The 18946-nt window shown below is 55.6% G+C and overlaps 1 protein-coding gene across 1 annotated transcript in view; it reads left to right on the top strand.

Annotated features, from left to right (window-relative positions):
• The window catches only part of Pde10a (phosphodiesterase 10A), a 267542-nt gene extending 249806 nt beyond the window's left edge, over positions 1-17736 (top strand). Inside the window, 11 exon segments of the mRNA XM_048354421.1 lie at positions 1444-1630; positions 6948-7090; positions 7962-8045; positions 11262-11412; positions 11737-11892; positions 12110-12282; positions 13294-13405; positions 14702-14782; positions 16309-16360; positions 16363-16396; positions 17607-17736. Of these exon segments, the coding sequence (XP_048210378.1) occupies positions 1444-1630; positions 6948-7090; positions 7962-8045; positions 11262-11412; positions 11737-11892; positions 12110-12282; positions 13294-13405; positions 14702-14782; positions 16309-16360; positions 16363-16396; positions 17607-17736 (1303 nt within the window).
• The last annotated feature ends 1210 nt before the right edge of the window (positions 17737-18946 follow it).

The following is an 18946-nucleotide window of genomic DNA, read 5'->3' as shown; positions in this document are numbered from 1 at the left end:
CTAGAATATATAAAAATCTTTGTCAACATTATGAAGGCACCCAATTTAGTTAAGAGGGCAGGAGGTTTTAACACATTTTACAAAAGAACATTTAAACAGACATTTCACAAAGAAAATATATGTTCGACGGTTGAAGACATGGAAAAAGAGGGTAACTTCATCACCGAACACGGGTGTGAAGGGCTGAGGTTTTCAAAACCGCAGCAGCAAGCATTGGCGTGGGGGAAGGGGAGGTCATGGTCCACGCCCTGGGAAGACAGTTGAGCACTTTCTAGAAAATTCAGCCATTCCTGTCTGCGTGGTCTGTCCATCCGCCAGTCAGCACCGACTCCTGTGCAGGTCTACAGAGCAGGGTTACGATAGACGGCACTTGGTGTCTGCATGGTCTGTCCATCCGCCGGTCAGCACCGACTCCTGTGCAGGTCTACAGAGCAGGGTTACGATAGACGGCACTTGGTGTCTGCGTGGTCTGTCCATCCGCCGGTCAGCACCGACTCCTGTGCAGGTCTACAGAGCAGGGTTACGATAGACGGCACTTGGTGTCTGCATGGTCTGTCCATCCGCCGGTCAGCACCGACTCCTGTGCAGGTCTACAGAGCAGGGTTACGATAGACGGCACTTGGTGTCTGCGTGGTCTGTCCATCCGCCGGTCAGCACCGACTCCTGTGCAGGTCTACAGAGCAGGGTTACGATAGACGGCACTTGGTGTCGACAGGCAGTGTTGTCCATTGACCGGGGCGTGGATGGCGGGCACGGACGTGGACTCAGTCACACCCCCGATGGCGGGCACGGACGTGGACTCAGTCACAGCCCCGCCTGCGTGATAGAGCTCGGTCACGGCGGGGCGGATCTCAGGGACAGCATGCCCGGTGAGACGCGGAGGGCCGCCTGAGGGCCGCCCCGCCATTTCCCGTGTCACAGCCGAGTGGCAGCTTCTGTGCAGCTCCGTCCCCAGAACTCACTTGCAAACGCTCGCAAGCGTCCTGGGCTTCTCCGTCCTGTCATCACGGCCATCGCGGGTCACGCGGGTCCCATTCAAGCTTTATTTACATCTTCGTGTACAAAGGGAGCGGATTTGACCTAGGGAGTGTTGTTCCGTTGGCCTTTACTTTTTAATGTAAAAACTCCCATTGAAATTGTTTTTATCGAGTTATATATCTCAAACATGACCACATTCACCGAGACACGTGTCATTACCGGGTTCCCCGTGCTTTCACGCTGAATCCGCTTTTTAATGTTTTTATTTGCCTCCTGGGACACTGGAAACCCAGTGCTGGAACCGTGGCCGGGCCGAAGCGACCGAGCTCGGATGCTTTGGGCAAGGTCTCCCCGCTCCCTTCCCGGCGTCCCGCCGTCGCCCGGCTCGGGGACGTGTGTGCACAGAAAGCGGCAGGAGCGAGCCGTGGTGTGACGGGCCGTGTCCTCCTTCTCTCCCGCGCGCAGGGAGGTGGACCTGTACACGGGCTACACCACGCGGAACATCCTGTGCATGCCCATCGTCAGCCGCGGCAGCGTGATCGGCGTGGTGCAGATGGTGAACAAAATCAGCGGCAGTGCCTTCTCCAAGACGGACGAGAACAACTTCAAGATGTTCGCCGTCTTCTGCGCGCTGGCCTTACACTGTGCTAACGTGAGTCACGCCGCCTCCCCTCGCGCACGTTTCCTTGGCGGACGGTCTGTCCGAAAGCGTCTTGCGACGAATCCCTGATACTGCATTTATTTTTTAAGGCGTGAGTCTGTTTAAAAGAAAATGGACGTCGATATCCGGGTAACCGTTTTAAGCATGGGCCCTGGCCTTTCCTATGTAAGGAGGAGACAGTGCTGTCTAAACCTTCAATGTCTGGTCAAGGGCGTGCAACCTGAGGGTCCCACATAAAATGACAGTGAAACTCGCGCTTCCGGCTGGGGGGGGGGCTCTGGTGTGAGGAGAGGGGGCCCTGCCCCGATGGGCCGTCAGGCCCTCGTTCCCCTTAGGCCCTCACGCGCGGGGGCCTCCGCTGTGGAATGAGGAATAATAAAGCGAGGTTCCGCTCGCATTCCGAAATCTCACCTTAGCACGGCGGGGCGTGTGATCTTTCTTAGCACGGCGGGGCGCGTGATCTTTCTTAGCACGGCGGGGCGCGTGATCTCTCCCTCCTGTGGTTGGGCTGGACATTTCGTTCCCGCGTGAGAACGCACAAACGCCAGCTTCAACACAGCTGGGCCGTTAGGAAGCAGCCGATTGAGTTCAGAAGTTTTCCAGCCAACTAATTGTTACCTAATTAGAACGTCAGCGAGGCCCAGGCGGAGCGCATGACGGGGCTGGGTGCCGCCTGGCCCTGCCTACCCAGCCGTGTTCTTTGGAGGGAGGCCCGGTGGTGGGGACTGGCGAGCGTGGCGTTTGACCCGCGCGGCCCCGCCGCACGCCGAGCACGCCCTGGACCCCAGCCTGACTCCCGTGGGCCCCCCGCTCCGGCCAGCGGGCCCCATCCTCCCTGTCCCCCGCACTTGGTCCTCACCGGGGTTTTGGAACGGCGAGTTGTATTTGGTACTTGGAGCCTCTTTTCACGAGGAAAAGTTCCTGGCTGAATACGTTGCCCCAAGCGGCTAGTTTAACAGCCCTGAGGCCTGCTGTTTTTCCCTGAACGTTCTGCTTCTTTCTGGAAAACATACCTAAGTATTCACGGTCATTAATAGGAAAAGGCTTTGTGTAGTAAAAGTGCCCGTCACGGCTGGATCTTACTTCCATCCTCAAACAAGTTATGTTCTTAACACTGTGTTAGTATCCCATTAAGATAGTGTGAATGGTGCTTTCGAGTGTGGATTTTGTTTGATTAACAGGCCTTTATAACACCTTAATAATAACAATGAAGTTATATGAAAAAAAAAAAGGCCTGGGAGTCAGGACACAAATGTCTTTATCTTTTATCAAATTAAATGGGCATGTTTCTTGATTGGCAGTATCTGAATTTCATTTGCTTAGTTAACTCTTCTTTGGAAGTACTACCAGTGGAAAATAATCATTTAAGAAGATTAGAAGTCAATTTGTTCACTCATACTTGTTATGGTTTTAAGGGAGCTTGGGTATGATGCAGGAGCTAGCAGATATACTCATGCCAGGTCCATCTTCTTTGGTCTGGAAAAGAGAGCTCTTCAGAACAGATTAGCTCTTTAATATTTAATATTAAAGAGGAATGTTCAAACGATGCCATTTGATTAGGGATGCCCCTAGCCAATAAGTGGTTCAAGTTTCATTCATTCTTAAATTCCACAACCAAATACTCAGTGTCTTTTGTATACCAAGTGGGAGACACAAAAATCATTACAAAGAGAACAACTTATTTGATATAAGCTTTACTATATCATAGGCATAGCTCGTTTTGCATAAAAACTCAGTCTCACGACAATCCTGTAAATGAGATAATTCTCTCCACAGAGAGTTCATAACTGAACGGCCTTGGAGCTCTCCGGTACGTCCCTTCATTTGACAGTGTTCTGCATCATGGTTTATAGGCAGATACATGATAAGAAGAGTCTGTCTCTCTAAAGTGATAAGGATATAGAAAGAGAGAGAGAGAGAGAGGGAGAAGGTGGGAGATAGGAAGGAGAGAAATGGAAAAGGGGAGGGAGAAGGAAAGAAGAAGGGGCAGAGAGAGGAGGAGAAAAGGGAGAGAGACGGGGGCGGGGGAGGAGAGAGGAAGAATAAATCCTAAAACCTGGGTGATTTTAAACCCCATGTTCATATACAGACATTTTAAAAGTCCACTGACGATGGACAGGAGCATTTTCTATTCTTTGGTTATTCGAAAGGTATCATTCTCCCAAATGCATGCTATGCAGATAGGCACCTGAAGCCCTCTGCCCTCTGCCCTCTGCCCTCTGCCCTCTACCCTCTGCCCTCTGCCCTCTGCCCTCTGGGAACTTTCTGTCCTTCCAGCATCCTTGAGTTCTCAAAGCATGCTGGGTGCCATTCAGAACTCGAACTTGTCACCAGAGTTGTAACTCTTTAAGTCTTTGTCCATGTATTAATCGGGTTGATTTTTTTGTAGTTTCTTGAGCTCTTTGTATATTCTGGTTGGTAAGCCTTAGTCAGATGTAGGCTTTTGCTTTCTCCTAAAGTCCACTCTGTCTCTTTTAGTAGGTATGTCACACAATTTTATTTTTCCCGTTTGGCTTCATATCAGCTGAAGGATTTACAGAAATCGTTGCAAATTTGTAGTGTGGCAAATCTCAGCATGAAAAGAATTGCCTCCCATGTTGTGTGTAGTAGTTTTCTTCAGAAGAGGGCAAAGAAATGGCTCTAGTAAGGAAGAGAAATGATTCCTCTTCATCTCGGTCTTGTGGTTGTGTTCCTTTAGCCAGAACCACCACGTAGTTACGAGGGTCACGGAGCTGTGCGTGTCTGGAGCGGTGTCCCGTCATTCTCCCGGTCACTGGTTTTTATCAGCTGAGTGCTTAGTGGCTTCTTAGTATTGATTCTCCTTTGGGTCGATTTCTTCTTCAATTTTTTTTTTTTTTTTTTGGCCAGTCCTAGGCCGTGAACTCAGGGCCTGAGCACTGTCCCTGGCTTTTTTTTGCTCAAGGCTAGCACTCTGCCACTTGAGCCACAGCGCCACTTCTGGCCGTTTTCTGTATATGTGGTGCTGAGGAATCGAACCCAGGGCCTCATGTATACAAGGCCAGCACTCTCGCCACTAGGCCATATCCCCAGCCCTCTTCTTCAATTTTTAAAAATTCATTCATTCACTTACTCAGCTCATGGTGGATTAACGACCCTCTAAGATGGAGGCCCGCGCTCAGGTCTGCGTAGTTGCTGTTCCATGTACCAGGGGCTTTCGTGGCTCTGGTCTTTAATCAATTTTGACTTTGGAATTCCCGTAGTGTCCTCAGCCTGCGTTCGGGAGCCACGCTTGCCCACGGTAGCGCCCACTTCCACATCCTCAGTGGGTGGTGGCTAAGCACCACATCCATGCCCGGGCAGGGGCAGGGTGGGCGGAGAGGCGGGCGGGGTGGAACAGGGGCAGAGGAGGGGGAATGGGGAGAAGGACTAGGGGAAGGGCGAAGGAGGGGGACGCAGAGGCAGGGGGCGAGGCGGGGGAGGGATGGGGAGAGGCGGGGGAGGGATGGGGGAGAGGCAAGGGTGATATGGGGGAGGGATGGGGAGAGAGGCGGGGGGAGGGATGGAGGGAGAGGGGGGAGAGGTGGGGAGAGGGATGGGGGAGGGATGTGTCCGGAGTCTCGAAGACTTCTTCCTGTTTCCTTCTGTCGGTTTTAGGTTTTGCACTTGGTCTGTCCATTTGTCTATAGCACAAGCGAAGGCTCAGAACTTGTTTGTTTATTCCATGTAGGGGTCTAACTGTTCCAGGACACTTGGTTGCATACAACATCCCTCTACCATTGGGCCTTTGTGTCCTTGTTAAAGAACAGCTGAGTGTGTGTGTGTGTATGCGCGTGCGCGTGTCTGTGTCTATCTTCTACTCCATTGATCTATTTATGCTCTTGATACCAAGAGCCACACGAATGACGGTAACTTTTTATAGTAAGTACTTGTTTTAGGTAGTGAGCGTCCTGTCTTTATTTGCTGTCCTCAGAGGTCTTTTGATTGTCCTAGGTCCTTCACATTTCCTATAGCAGCGTCTAGTTTAGGAGGGCTGCTTTGTTGCAAGGACTGTTCTCAGGGTGCCGTGGTATTGAAAGCTAAAGTTCATCTTGGGCCAGCGTGCTGCGTGTGTTCTCCCGGGAAGCCTTGCTTCGCGCAGTTTGCAACGGTCCCATTGGAGGCGCACTATATTGCTTTGTCTTCGTAATGACTGGACCCCTTTATCATTCAGAACAACTGTGTTCCCCCAAGTAATAAGTCTGTGATAGGAAATCCCAATGTTTGATACTGATAAAACCATTTTTTTTTTTACTGGAAGTAAATGCTGTTATCTATTCTATCCTTTTACTAAATATGTGTTCTTACATTTTAAAAAAAATTCTCAAAAGCAAACATGCTTTTATATTCTATCTGAAATTCTTTGAGGCTATTCATATTTCAAGTTTCAGTGTAAGGAGGCCAGCCTTTTATCCACTCTCTCCTGGTTCCATCTCATTGTCTTTTCATCTCCTCCCACTCTAAATTGAGTTTTTAAAATATTTTTTTAATCTGGAAGGTTTTAGGTGATAAAAAAGTTTTCATGTCCTGTTTTAGCAGTTTTCTTGATTTTAAGCTCATTTTGATTATATATAAACCTGAATTGTCTTTAGGATCAACTGACTGAGACCAAGGTAAATAAAAATTTATGCCAGGGCTGGGGATATGGCCTAGTGGTAAAGTGCTCGCCTCGTATACATGAAGCCTTGGGTTCGATTCCCCAGCACCACATATACAGAAAACGGCCAGAAGTGGCGCTGTGGCTCACGTGGCAGAGTGCTAGCCTTGAGCAAAAAGAAGCCAGGGACAGTGCTCAGGCCCTGAGTCCAAGGCTCAGGACTGGCAAAAAAAATTATGTCAATTTCAGCCAAATGTATTAGTAGTAATTAAGAAATACAACTGCAGCTGTGGTGAAAAGAACCAGTGCTATCTGTATTCACTTTGCAGCGATTCACATACTTGAGACTTTTGAGAATCATCTTTCTCAAGTGTATCTACTAGAAAAGAAATCAAAGTGTCCAGACCTTCTGGCACTATCTCACAAATCATTAAATAGTTTTGTAGACAATGACGTGTTTTATTACAGTGCCTTGATGTAAAAACCCATTTGTTAAATGAAAACAAAAAGTCTTTTTGATAAGGTTCTCACAGGCAGGTGTATTTCACCCGGTCTTACGCTCGAATTTGGGGTGGCCATTTTATAAACTATGAACCTCACTTACACAGAAGGAACCTGCCGTGACTGGAAACGTTTACTCACCTGAACGGTGGAAGCCGCGTGTGCGCGTGTGTGCGTGTACTGAACGCGGTGCCTCCCCCCCTTGCCCTGCAGATGTACCACCGGATCCGCCACTCGGAGTGCATCTACCGGGTCACCATGGAGAAGCTGTCCTACCACAGCATCTGCACGGCCGAGGAGTGGCAGGGCCTCATGCGCTTCACCCTCCCGGGGCGCCTCTGCAAGGAGATCGAGCTGTACGTGCGGCCCGGCCCCCACCCCACCCCAGGGCTCAGCCCCGCCCGCCCCTCCCACCCACCTCCTGGTGACCCTCAGAAACAGATCTGAGCTCCATGCTGACGGGAGCCACGTCCAGCGCTCGCGTGTTTTGTGGTGCTGTCGCGTTCTGCACACCTTGTAATAGTGAAATACCCAAATGGCGTTCCGTGTCACTTTTATAAAATCTTATTTCCGTCCTGATGTACGCTTCCAGATTACATTCCAGAACTTCGTAATGATTAGTTCAGCTTTCACCTCTTGTTTTCCAAGAGGATGGCAGGCTAGGGGACAATGTCTGTGCCCACAGGAAGTGCAAACCTGAGTCCTCTTACCTGAATAAGGAAGCTTTGGGAATGATCATGAGCTGACATTCGCCTTCTTAGTGGAAATGCGTAATATTTACCGTGCTGTTTACTACAGCTGAATTGTAATGATTAAATTAATAAATGAAAACGGCATAGATACAACTTGGGTTAATTATACTTTGGAGCTAAAGGAATTCCATCTCATTTAAAATAGTATAGAAAAATGTTCCTGGTAAGGCTTTCTTCCCCCATGTATGAGCTGCACCATACATGCATAGTAATGTATGTTTTTACAATTCTGGCAGCAACCACGCATCTTACTAAGAACACTGCTTTGTAGAAAATGAGTCAATGCCTTGCTGAGCTCCGGGGGCAACACGGAACCTCCTGGAATCTCTACCACTGACGGAGGACTGAGGCAGGGAGGGAAGAAGGGAATCCTGCTGTCTTCTTAGCTTCCTCGTAGACAAAAAGTTAAATGATTTTTACTGATAATGTTTACCCTGACTGTATGTAATGCTCAATTACTTTCTTTTAATTTCAGATTCCACTTTGACATCGGTCCTTTTGAAAACATGTGGCCAGGGATTTTTGTGTACATGATCCACCGCTCCTGTGGGCCGTCCTGGTATGAATGCCAAGCTCGCTACCTTCTGGCTCAGGGACCTTCCGTTACGGTGCCGAAAGTCTGTATTCTAAATAGTGAGAGGCCACGGCGGAGCTAGCAGTGGGTGAATCCACAGCCGTTTCAGGCGTCCTACACGTGTACCTGGGCACTCTGGTAATGCGCGTGTGCCCTGCTCACATACCAGCATCCAGGCGGTATCAGAGAACCGGGGTGGCAGCTGGACAGCTCGGGAAAGCCAGACCGAGTACCAAGCACTCACACGCTTTCAGTCGTGTGTCGAGAGCCAGAAGTGGTGGCACTGCCCCGTAAATCCACTTGCTCGGGCTCAAGGCCGGTTGGGCAAAACCCAAGAGGCGGTCCTACCCCCAAAATAAAACACAGAGGGCTTAGGTATGGCTCAACTGGCAGAAAGCTTGCCTAGCAAGTTCTCGGCCCTGTATTCAACCTCCAGTGCTTCCAGGAAAAGAAGAGGCTGTATTCAGAGTGCTGTAAAATCCGCCCAGCGTGGACTTGTAACTTACGCTCTGTGTCTATGAGATTAGGTAGGACAGCAAACCTCCTGCTTCCGTGGAGAATCTCTTGTCAGTCATTATTTCTCCCCATCCACCTTGGCTCGTCTATAGGACGTTGGGACTTCACGTCTGAGAGATTACAGATTAAAGACACAAACTTCAAATTCCCAGAATTGTCTCCTTTGGCTTAAAAAAAACCCATTTACTTATCCAGTGCCTTATAGTCTCTTGTTTTCTCTCGAATTTGATTGCTGTTCCTCTTCAATTCTGTCTTTTTTTTCCCTCCATGTCCATAAATCGCCATTTTGAAAAGGTACAGTGCACATGAATGAGTCCAGTTGTTTTGTAGATGTCAGTTGATAGTTTGACCAGTTTGAGCGCTTAAAATGCCTTACACCTTTTACTTCAAGGATTTGGAAGTTTTCAATGGAGGAAAGCACAGGTTATATATACTTTTAATTTCTATAAACTCTTGGTCTCCTCACTATTTCAAGTAGCTGTTTATATATATTGGCTATTGTCTTAAGTAGTCTTAAATATATTTTGAGAGATGACAAGGATCGCAACTATGAATAAATTCACGAAACATAAAAATGCAAAAATTAAATACAGTGACTATAGTAAAAGTTTATGTCACACTTTTATATGTTATGTGAATATTGTGGTCATTTGCCACTTAATAATGTGAATTGTCTGTGAAAGGGTAATAGCCCATCTAGAAAACTTTGCTGATACATTTGCATACTTTGTGAGTTGAGTGTGCTTTTTGGAAAATCTTAGTTCAAAAGAAGAGAGCCCTTGGGTGGTGCAGATACTTCTGTTGTTTTTTGAGCCCTGCAGGGCACAGAGAGTTCCTGTGAGCACAGGTCATGGAGGTGGGTGGCAGGAGTCGGTGCTGGCGCTGGGCCATTGTCCATGGCGGGGCAGCTGGCAGATTAGGATGGAAGCTATTGAAAGCTCTGCTCTCGGGGCAGGGAACGTGGCTTAGTGGTAGAGCGCTCGCCTCGCATGCATGAAGCCCTGGGTTCGATTCCTCAGCACCACTTAAACAGAAAAAGCCAGAAGTGGCGCTGTGGCTCAAGTGGCAGAGTGCTAGCCTTGAGCAAAAAGAAGCCAGGGACGGTGCTCAGGCCCTGAGTTCAAGGACTGGCAAAAAGAAAAAAAAAGGCTCTGCTCTCCAGCTTCTTTGGGTTTTGAGGAGGAGGCGGCCGGGGTTGTCGTGGGGGAGGTGGCAGGACTGGGGTTGACTGTGCACTCGGCAGTGAGCACGCAGACACGCACGCACAGGCACCCCAACCCGAGCCCGTGGGACGCCACACCCGGCAGTGGGCACGCAGACACGCACGCACCCCAACCCCAACCCGAGCCCGTGGGACACCACACCCGGCAGTGGGCACGCAGACACGCACGCACGCACCCCAACCCCAACCCCAACCCAAGCCCGTGGGACGCCACACCCGGCAGTGGGCACGCAGACACGCACGCACGCACCCCAACCCCAACCCCAACCCGAGCCCGTGGGACGCCACACCCGGCAGTGGGCACGCAGACACGCACGCACGCACCCCAACCCGAGCCCGTGGGACGCCACACCCGGCAGTGGGCACGCAGACACGCATGCACGCACGCACAGGCACCCCAACCCGAGCCCGTGGGACGCCACACCCGGCAGTGGGCACGCAGACACGCATGCACGCACACGCACCCCAACCCCAACCCGAGCCCGTGGGACGCCACACCCGGCAGTGGGCACGCAGACACGCACGCACCCCAACCCCAACCCGAGCCCGTGGGACACCACACCTGGCAGTGAGCACGCAGACACGCACGCACGCACCCCAACCCCAACCCCAACCCGAGCCCGTGGGACGCCACACCCGGCAGTGGGCACGCAGACACGCACGCACGCACCCCAACCCCAACCCCAACCCGAGCCCGTGGGACGCCACACCCGGCAGTGGGCACGCAGACACGCACGCACGCACCCCAACCCCAACCCCAACCCGAGCCCGTGGGACGCCACACCCGGCAGTGGGCACGCAGACACGCACGCACGCACCCCAACCCCAACCCCAACCCGAGCCCGTGGGACGCCACACCCGGCAGTGGGCACGCAGACACGCATGCACGCACGCACAGGCACCCCAACCCGAGCCCGTGGGACGCCACACCCGGCAGTGGGCACGCAGACACGCATGCACGCACACGCACCCCAACCCCAACCCGAGCCCGTGGGACGCCACACCCGGCAGTGGGCACGCAGACACGCACGCACGCACCCCAACCCCAACCCGAGCCCGTGGGACGCCACACCTGGCAGTGAGCACGCAGACACGCACGCACGCACCCCAACCCCAATCCCAACCCGAGCCCGTGGGACGCCACACCCGGCAGTGGGCACGCAGACACACACGCACGCACCCCAACCCCAATCCCAACCCGAGCCCGTGGGACGCCACACCTGGCAGTGAGCACGCAGACACGCACGCACGCACACGCACCCCAACCCGAGCCCGTGGGACGCCACACCCGGCAGTGAGCACGCAGACACACACGCACGCACACGCACCCCAACCCGAGCCCGTGGGACGCCACACCTGGCAGTGGGCACGCAGACACGCACGCACGCACCCCAACCCCAACCCGAGCCCGTGGGACGCCACGGCCCTGCCGGCTCAGCCGTCCTCGCTTCCTCTCCCCGCAGCTTTGACCTCGAGAAACTGTGTCGCTTCATTATGTCTGTGAAGAAGAACTACCGGCGGGTCCCCTACCACAACTGGAAGCACGCAGTCACCGTGGCTCACTGCATGTACGCCATCCTGCAGAACAATTACGAGCTCTTCACAGACCTGGAGGTGCGTGCACGCCCAGCCCCCAGCCCCTCTGTGCCGTGGGGGGGGGGGGGAGAGGACTTAGCACACAGCACCCAGGGCAGGGTTGACGTAGTTAGCTTACAAGCACAGGCCGGCATTGGTTTGCTATAGTCATCCTAGAGGAAATGTCTGAGGAAGCTGAGCAGGGAAACTATGAGCTTGAGGCCCGACGGTTCCCAGTGAGGCCGCGTCTCACAGCGCGCTGTGCGGCTCGGCGGGTGCCGGCCCAGGGGCCAGGGCCCGGGCGCCCCTCCCCCCCAGCCCCCACGTCTCGGTCCTGAGCCCCCGTGCTCCTGCTCCTTCCAGCGCAAAGGGCTGCTCATCGCCTGCCTGTGCCACGACCTGGACCACAGGGGCTTCAGCAACAGCTACCTGCAGAAGTTCGACCACCCGCTGGCCGCGCTGTACTCCACCTCCACCATGGAGCAGCACCACTTCTCCCAGACCGTGTCCATCCTGCAGGTGAGGCCCGCCCGCCAGGCCCGCCCGGCCGCCGCCCTCAGATGCATTCGGCAGGGAAGTGTAGCGTTAAGATGTTGCGCTTTGTGGCACATCTGTGGTTAGAGTTGTTTATTTAATGCCAGTTTATATATCTATATATAGGAATAAAAGCTAGTCGTCAGTGAGGCCGCGTGAGCCCGGCTGGTGCTCACTGCTGGCTCACATCTGTGCCCCACAGCTGGAAGGGCACAACATCTTCTCCGCGCTGAGCTCCAGCGAGTACGAACAGGTTCTGGAGATCATCCGCAAAGCCATCATCGCCACGGACCTGGCTCTCTACTTCGGGAACAGGAAGCAGCTGGAGGAGATGCACCAGACGGGCTCGCTGAACCTGCACAACCAGTCACACAGGTGACAGACACCCACCGGGCGGGCGGGAGGCCGGGAGGGCTGCGGGACGCCGTCGCCCTTCAGGGAATGGAGTGCCACCTGGCATAAAGGCATGCGTAAGCAGGAAAGCATCAAAATCACTTGTTTGTCTGCCTTGTTGCACTTCTAAATATTAACTTCGGACACATGTGTTTGGCAACATGGTCGCCAGCGCCCTCAAAAGGCCATTGAGGAATCCGCGTGTAAGTTCAGCATCCAAATCCTACTCCCCAGGTGAAGGTGACCGAAGTACCCATCGAAGCACAGTATTTCATATTTAATATTTCCCAAAATGTGTGAGCACAGATTCCTTAGGGCTCTAAAAAACAACCGCCACAGAAAATGCCTTTATTTTGGCATCGCGTCTCAAAGACGTTTTCTGCGGACCGAGTCGTCGCTTAGCCGCTTCCCCCCGGCCCTCCTGGCGCGCGGCAGTTCTCCCTCGTTCCGTCTTCCCTCGGGCCCCTGGGTGGAGTCGGGGGCATCGTACAGCCGTGCGGTAGGGTCACCCTCCGCACACTGGCACCGCGCCAGAGAGCATCAACTTGTGCCTGGCGAGAGGCCTCAGCCCGCTCCGGTCTGAGTGTGTGCACACTTGGGAGACACTTGGGCGTGTCATCACCCTGGGTGCGACCAGGAGCGAGGACACGGGAGGGGAAGGCCGTGCCGTCGGAGCCCCCGCGGATTTGGGCTCCGCCGCCCGTGCCGACAGCCCCCCGCCCATCTCCCCTCAGGCGGCCGGAGCTGGGGAGCCGGCGCCTCTCCTGAAGACGCCCTGCGGTGCGCACCTGACTGCTCGCTCACCCCCACCGCCTGCGTCTCCCGCCTTCCAACCGCGGTTCACCATCTCGCTCTCCCCGCTTCTGTTTTTTAAGGCTACTTTCTTCCTGTCAGGAAATAATAGGCCAACTTCCCGCTGGAAAGTACAGAACTCTCTAATCCTGACTCGAAGTGTGCAAACGCTGCTCTGACCAGTGCCTTATTCTATTCTAGGGACCGTGTGATCGGCTTGATGATGACTGCCTGCGACCTTTGCTCTGTGACCAAACTGTGGCCCGTTACAAAACTGACGGCAAACGACATCTATGCAGAGTTCTGGGCTGAGGTACGTCTCTGATTCTTACAATCACCTAGATAGTACCAAGCCATGGGAAAATAGCTCACAAGTGATAAATGCCTAAAATCTTAGTTGCTCGTGTTGCTATTTATTTTTGTTTCTGAGAACTGTGGCCAGCCACGTGAGGAGGAGGGTTTCACAGTGACGTGGGTCAGGTGCAAGCCGTGGTTCTGCCGGGTCCTCCCGGGCACGCGTGTGGTTCTGGGGGGGTCCTCCTGGGACCACTCTTCCTGGGCACGCGTGTGGTTCTGGGGGTCCTCCCGGGCACGCGTGTGGTTCTGGGGGATGGTCCTGGTCACGTGTGTGGTTCTGGGGGGTGGCCCTGGTCACATGTGTGGTGCTGCCAGGTCCACCCGGGAATGTGTGTGGTTTTAGGGGTCCTCCCGGGCACACATGCGGTTCTGGAGGCTCCTCCAGGGCACACGTGCGGTTCTGGGGGGTCCTCCGGAGCACGTGTGTGGTTCTGGGGGGTCCTCCTGGGCACGCGTGGGGATTCTCCTTGTCAGCAGAGGATAGAACTTGTCACCACGTGTGGCACAGCAATGACTTCGTAGGTTTTACCACTCGGGGTGGAATAGAAAACCTTTGAGAACAAAGATTCATTACCGCCATGGCAATGAAGCAGAAGCCATGCATTCTAACTGCCCTGAGGCAATCAGGAAAATGAACAGCTGCCCCCTGCCCGGTACCGGTCCACGAAGTTGTCTGTCCATACTTAAGGTTTCTGAGACAAGCATCATTAAAACTGCTCACATAGTAAACGTGAGGGAAGAGTGGAGAGTTCGAGAATGCTCAGGAAGGAGAGTTTAACCAGCTGTAAGGAATGGCAAGAGCTGGTTTTTAAATGCGTAAGATGGGGGGACGGGTCCATCTCGTTAAGAACAGGGCAGGTCGCTGGTCCCGAGCTCAGGCCTGCGGCGTGGCCTGGAGACTGTCTGTCTTCATCGCTGTCCTCGCCGGCAGGCCCCGCCGGCTGCCGTCCTCTCTGTCCCCGCGGAGGCGCGGGAGCAGCTGGGGTGTGCCTCCTCCCGCGTCTGCTCGCCCGGCAGCCCGGCCTCTGCTTCCGGCGCCGTCAGGGTGGACGGAGCTCCACGCACAGCTCCAGAGGGAGGCTCGCGGGGTCCCCGTGGCGTGACACGTCTCCCGGGACCCCGAGGAGCCTGGAACAGGATGGTTTGGGAAGAAACTCAGTGGCTGAAAGGAACATTTGTTGCTACCGACGTTCTCGTGACCGTTCAAAAACTGAGGAGGAGTGACTCTCTCTCTCCCGCCCCTTCATTTTAGGGTGACGAAATGAAGAAGTTGGGGATCCAGCCTATCCCCATGATGGACAGAGACAAGAGGGATGAAGTCCCGCAAGGCCAGGTGTGGACGGCTCCCGTGGTCTGCGCGCCCGCCTTGTGACGCGTGTGAGCGTGGGGTGGGCGTGTCGTGGTCTTGGGGAGGACAGCCGCTCTCACGTCGCCCCGTGAGCGTGCTTCCCACCCTTGACATTCTGCCGTTCACTCGTCTCAGATTGGCGGTCTCGTGGTTGGATAAAGGCCCCTAACAATGGTTTCCTCCCACCAGTTAAAGCGGTTCGCCCCCCAGGGGTAGCAGAGCCGGGGTGGGGGGGGGTGGGGTGGGTGGGGGGTGGGGGTGGGCGTCACGCCTCCAGGCCTCCCTGCGAGATTCGTCCTGAGAAGCGCATTCATTGCAGAAGAGCTCTGACAACGTGTTGAGCTCCTCAATTCCACTTCTACATTCATGGCTATTACGAAGTTATTATTTGTCGCAATGAAACTTTTTTTCTTTATAATAAGCAGGCTCATTCTTGAGATTTTTTTACTCCATGACATCTGCTAAAATTAATTCGCTTGGCGGAAGCTTTAGAGTTAAAAATGAGCTGGATGTGGTGGCGTGCACCTGTAATCCCAGCATTTAGGAAACTGAGGCACGGGGATTATGAGCTTAAGGCCAGTCTAGGATACATTGTTTTGTTTTTTAACTTTTTGACAGTCACATAAGTCACGTAAGAGCACATTTCCTTTTGAACAGTGTCTTACCCTCCCTCATTTCCCCAGTGTTTTCCCTCCTCGCCCCTCTCCCGGCAAGTTGTGCAGTTCATCTCCGACCTGGTGTTCAGTGACCATGGCTGCTGGATTAGTTCACCCTTTGTCACACTGCTTCTGCGCTTCCCTCCCCCTCCCCAAACGGTTCAACTTATGTACAGCACAGTGGGTACAGAAATCACAAACAGCAACAAAAGAGGGGGGAAAAGAAAAAAAAAAGCTGCACGACCAAACAGTAAACAAACCTTGTTGTTTTCATTCCTTGGAGTTCATTTCAATAAGCATTATCTTATGAGGATATATGCACATAGCTATTGAGCTGTTGTGATCCTTTCCTAAGATATACTCCGTTGGACTGTGTGAATGTTGGGAAGACTGTTTATCGTGTCCAAGTGTAATTTTTTTTGTCTTTCACTATCCATTGGGTTTGCTTTTGATTTGTGGGCACAACCTAATTCTTACAGCTGAGGAAAAGCATGCAAACCTATGTTTCTTTGGGTCCGGCTTACCGCATTTAATACAATTTTTTTTCTAAGTCTTTCCATTTCCTTATGAATGGGGGCACTATCATTCTTTCTGATGGAAGCATAGAATTCCGTTGTGTTCTATGTTTTGTTTCTAAGATTCAGTTTTACTGCATTTGAAGCCATATTCGGCGAGTAGTGGTTCACTGAGCTCAAATATTACATATATGCCCCTATCTATATGCATGTCCATGTAACAGAGCTAGAGAACGTCATTTTCTGGGCAGCCTTCGGAAGCAGAAGTTTTAGGTACAGCTAAAGTCACTAACGGACTTGGCTTTTCCTCTTGTTTCTTCTCACCTTTGGACGGAGGCAGCTCGGGTTCTACAATGCCGTGGCCATTCCCTGCTACACCACCCTGACCCAGATCCTCCTCCCACCGAGCCTCTCCTCAAAGCGTGCAGGTATGGACGGGGCTTCCGGCTGGACCGTGACCTAACGCGCACGCGCGTGTGTGCGTGCACGCGCACACACACCAAGGCCCCACCAAGCCCGTAGGTGTCCACACCCCCGCGCGTTGTCGGGCGCACGGGGCGGGGAGGGGGTGGGGTGGAGGGGGGGGGGGCTCCCCGGTGGTCGGAGGCGGCCCGTGCCTGCGGGCCCGGGCCGGGCGAGCAGCCCCGCGTCCCCCGCGGGCGGAGGGTGCGGCTCCCGTCCCCACGCGGCGGCCCCGGGGCGGGGGGCGGGCTCCCCGGGGGCGTGGCGGCGGCCCCGGGGCGGGGGGCGGGCTCCCCGGGGCGTGGCGGCGGCCCCGGGGCGGGGGACGGGCTCCCCGGGGCGTGGCGGGCGGTCCCGGGGGCGGGGGGGGCGGGGCTCCCCGGGGCGTGGGCGGCGGGCCCCGGGGCGGGGGGGCGGGCTCCCCGGGGCGTGGCGGCGGGCCCCGGGGCGGGGGACGGGCTCCCCGGGGCGTGGCGGCGGCTCTGGGATGCCGAGGGAGCCCCGGCCCGCCGCGCGTGGCCCGCCCCGCGAGTCGGTGCGGAGCTCCTGCCCCAGCCGCATCATCTGCCCGCGGCCCCGGGGTCTGACGAACCCCCGGGCGGCGGCGCGCGTGTCCTGGGGGCCCCGGGGCCAGGTCTCCCCGAGGGCGCGGGGCCCGCCGCGGGGTGCACGCCCGGGCCGCCCGCCGCCCTGCTGGGGGGAGGGGGCTCCGGGGGCTCCGCTCGCTCGCGTGGCCCTCGCGGCCGCCCGTCTGGAGGGGGACGGCGAGGGCACGGTGCGGACGCCCCGTCCGCGCCCCTCAGGCCCGGGACCTCGCTGTGTGCCGGGGCAGCAGGGGCTCGGGCGGGGGAGGTCGTGGGCCGGTGACCCCCACCGAGGGGCGGGGGGCTGCCAGGGCCGTGGGGTCGGAGGCCCCGAGCCCCGAGGGGGAGCGCGCGCCCAGCCTCCCACGCGGAGAGGGAGGGAGCCTGCGCCGTCCACGTGGTCCGCGCCCGCCCGGCGGACGGGGTCCCCAGACGCGGCTGCGGGGCCGCCCCCTCCCTGCTTCACCCCGGATCCCGCGGGCGGGGGCCTCCCTCCCACCGCCTCCGCCCCGCAGGGCTCCCGGGGGTGCCCCCCCCCCCCCCCCCCCCCGCGTGGGCCGCGCGCCTCACCCGGCCGCGCCTTCCGTCCTAGGAACAACCTGAGCCAGTGGGAGAAGGTGATCCGCGGCGAGGAGAGCGCGCTGTGGATCTCCACGCCCGCCGCGCCCGCCGCCAGCGCGCAGGACGCCTCGGAGAAGCTGCCCGTGAAGATCGACGACTAGCGGGCCCCCCCCGCCCCCCCCCAGCCCCCCCCCCCCGCCGCTTCTGACGTCAGCCTTTCCATTTTGAGGGGGGAAATCTACACCCGGAGCGAGTCTCAACCCGCCTGCGCAAGGTCCCAGGGAGCATGCCTGCCTGCGGGCTCCTGGTACACCGTGGGAGGGGCCCACGGGCCGCCCAGGGACGGCACCCCACTACCCAGCACCCCGTCTCCCAGGCTGGCTCGCGCGGCCGAGGAGGGGGGGGGAGCGTCCGGCCACGGGGGCGTGGAAGGCACCGGCGTGGCTTTGGGGGCGCGGGTTATAAATAGGGCTTTGTACGTCCCGTGTGAATGTTGGTGTCCGACCTTGCTGTGCGCACCCGCGTGGAGGAGTTCCCGCGTGGGGAGCGACGGGGGGGAGGGGGTCCTCCCAGGCGGCGTGGTGTTAGGCGCCGTCGGATGGGTTCTTTGGGTTCTGGTTTCTCCAGAGCAGGCGGCCTGCTGCCTCTCGGGGAGACACGCGTGGACAGCCGCGAGTCCCAGCCTGCCGAGATCAAGCGCGAGCCACGCCAGAGAACTCACAAGAACTCACACCCCTGTCTACTTCCAGAGAACTCACACCCCTGTCTAATTCCAGAGAACTCACACCCATCTACTTCCTCGTGGTCTCAGCAAATGTATCAAACCCTTTATATAAACCACCACTCAGAAGGCACATGAAAGATCCCAAGGAACACATTTTATGGACACGAGGGGAATGTTTAGTAAGAATATCTTTGTGTTCCCTCTGTCATGGCAAAAAATTCTCAAGTCCTGTTCCAAAGGCAAGGTTTTGAGTTCCTGAGCATCCGATTATGCATGGGTCACGGTCTTCTGTAGTTTTACTTTGGCCGCTCCATCTGTTCTCTGTCTCCGTACTCTCGCTGGGCCGGGTGTCCCAGGCGGGCGGGAGCCGGTCTCTGTCCCCGTGCACGGCCCTGCCAGGGCCCCGCGGCTCGGGTCGCTTCCCCTCCGTGAATAACGCTGAGGGGCGTCACACGCGTGTGTGGAGGAAGCACCTCGGGCGGCGCACGCTCCCGTCTCAGCGCACGCACGGGCAGTATTGTCTTTTTAATGACCTTCCAGTGTGCTGTGCACACTCAGTCCTGGACACATTGTTCACACGGCTTTGGTTGCTCAGACCCGAGTCAGGCTTCTAGAGCGTGGCTTGTTTGTGTGCAGCAGAGTTGGCT

This window comes from Perognathus longimembris, chromosome 9 (assembly GCF_023159225.1).
Source record: "Perognathus longimembris pacificus isolate PPM17 chromosome 9, ASM2315922v1, whole genome shotgun sequence".
In the NCBI taxonomy this organism is placed as follows: Eukaryota; Metazoa; Chordata; class Mammalia; order Rodentia; family Heteromyidae; genus Perognathus; species Perognathus longimembris.
This window is presented reverse-complemented; position numbering and strand designations above follow the sequence as displayed.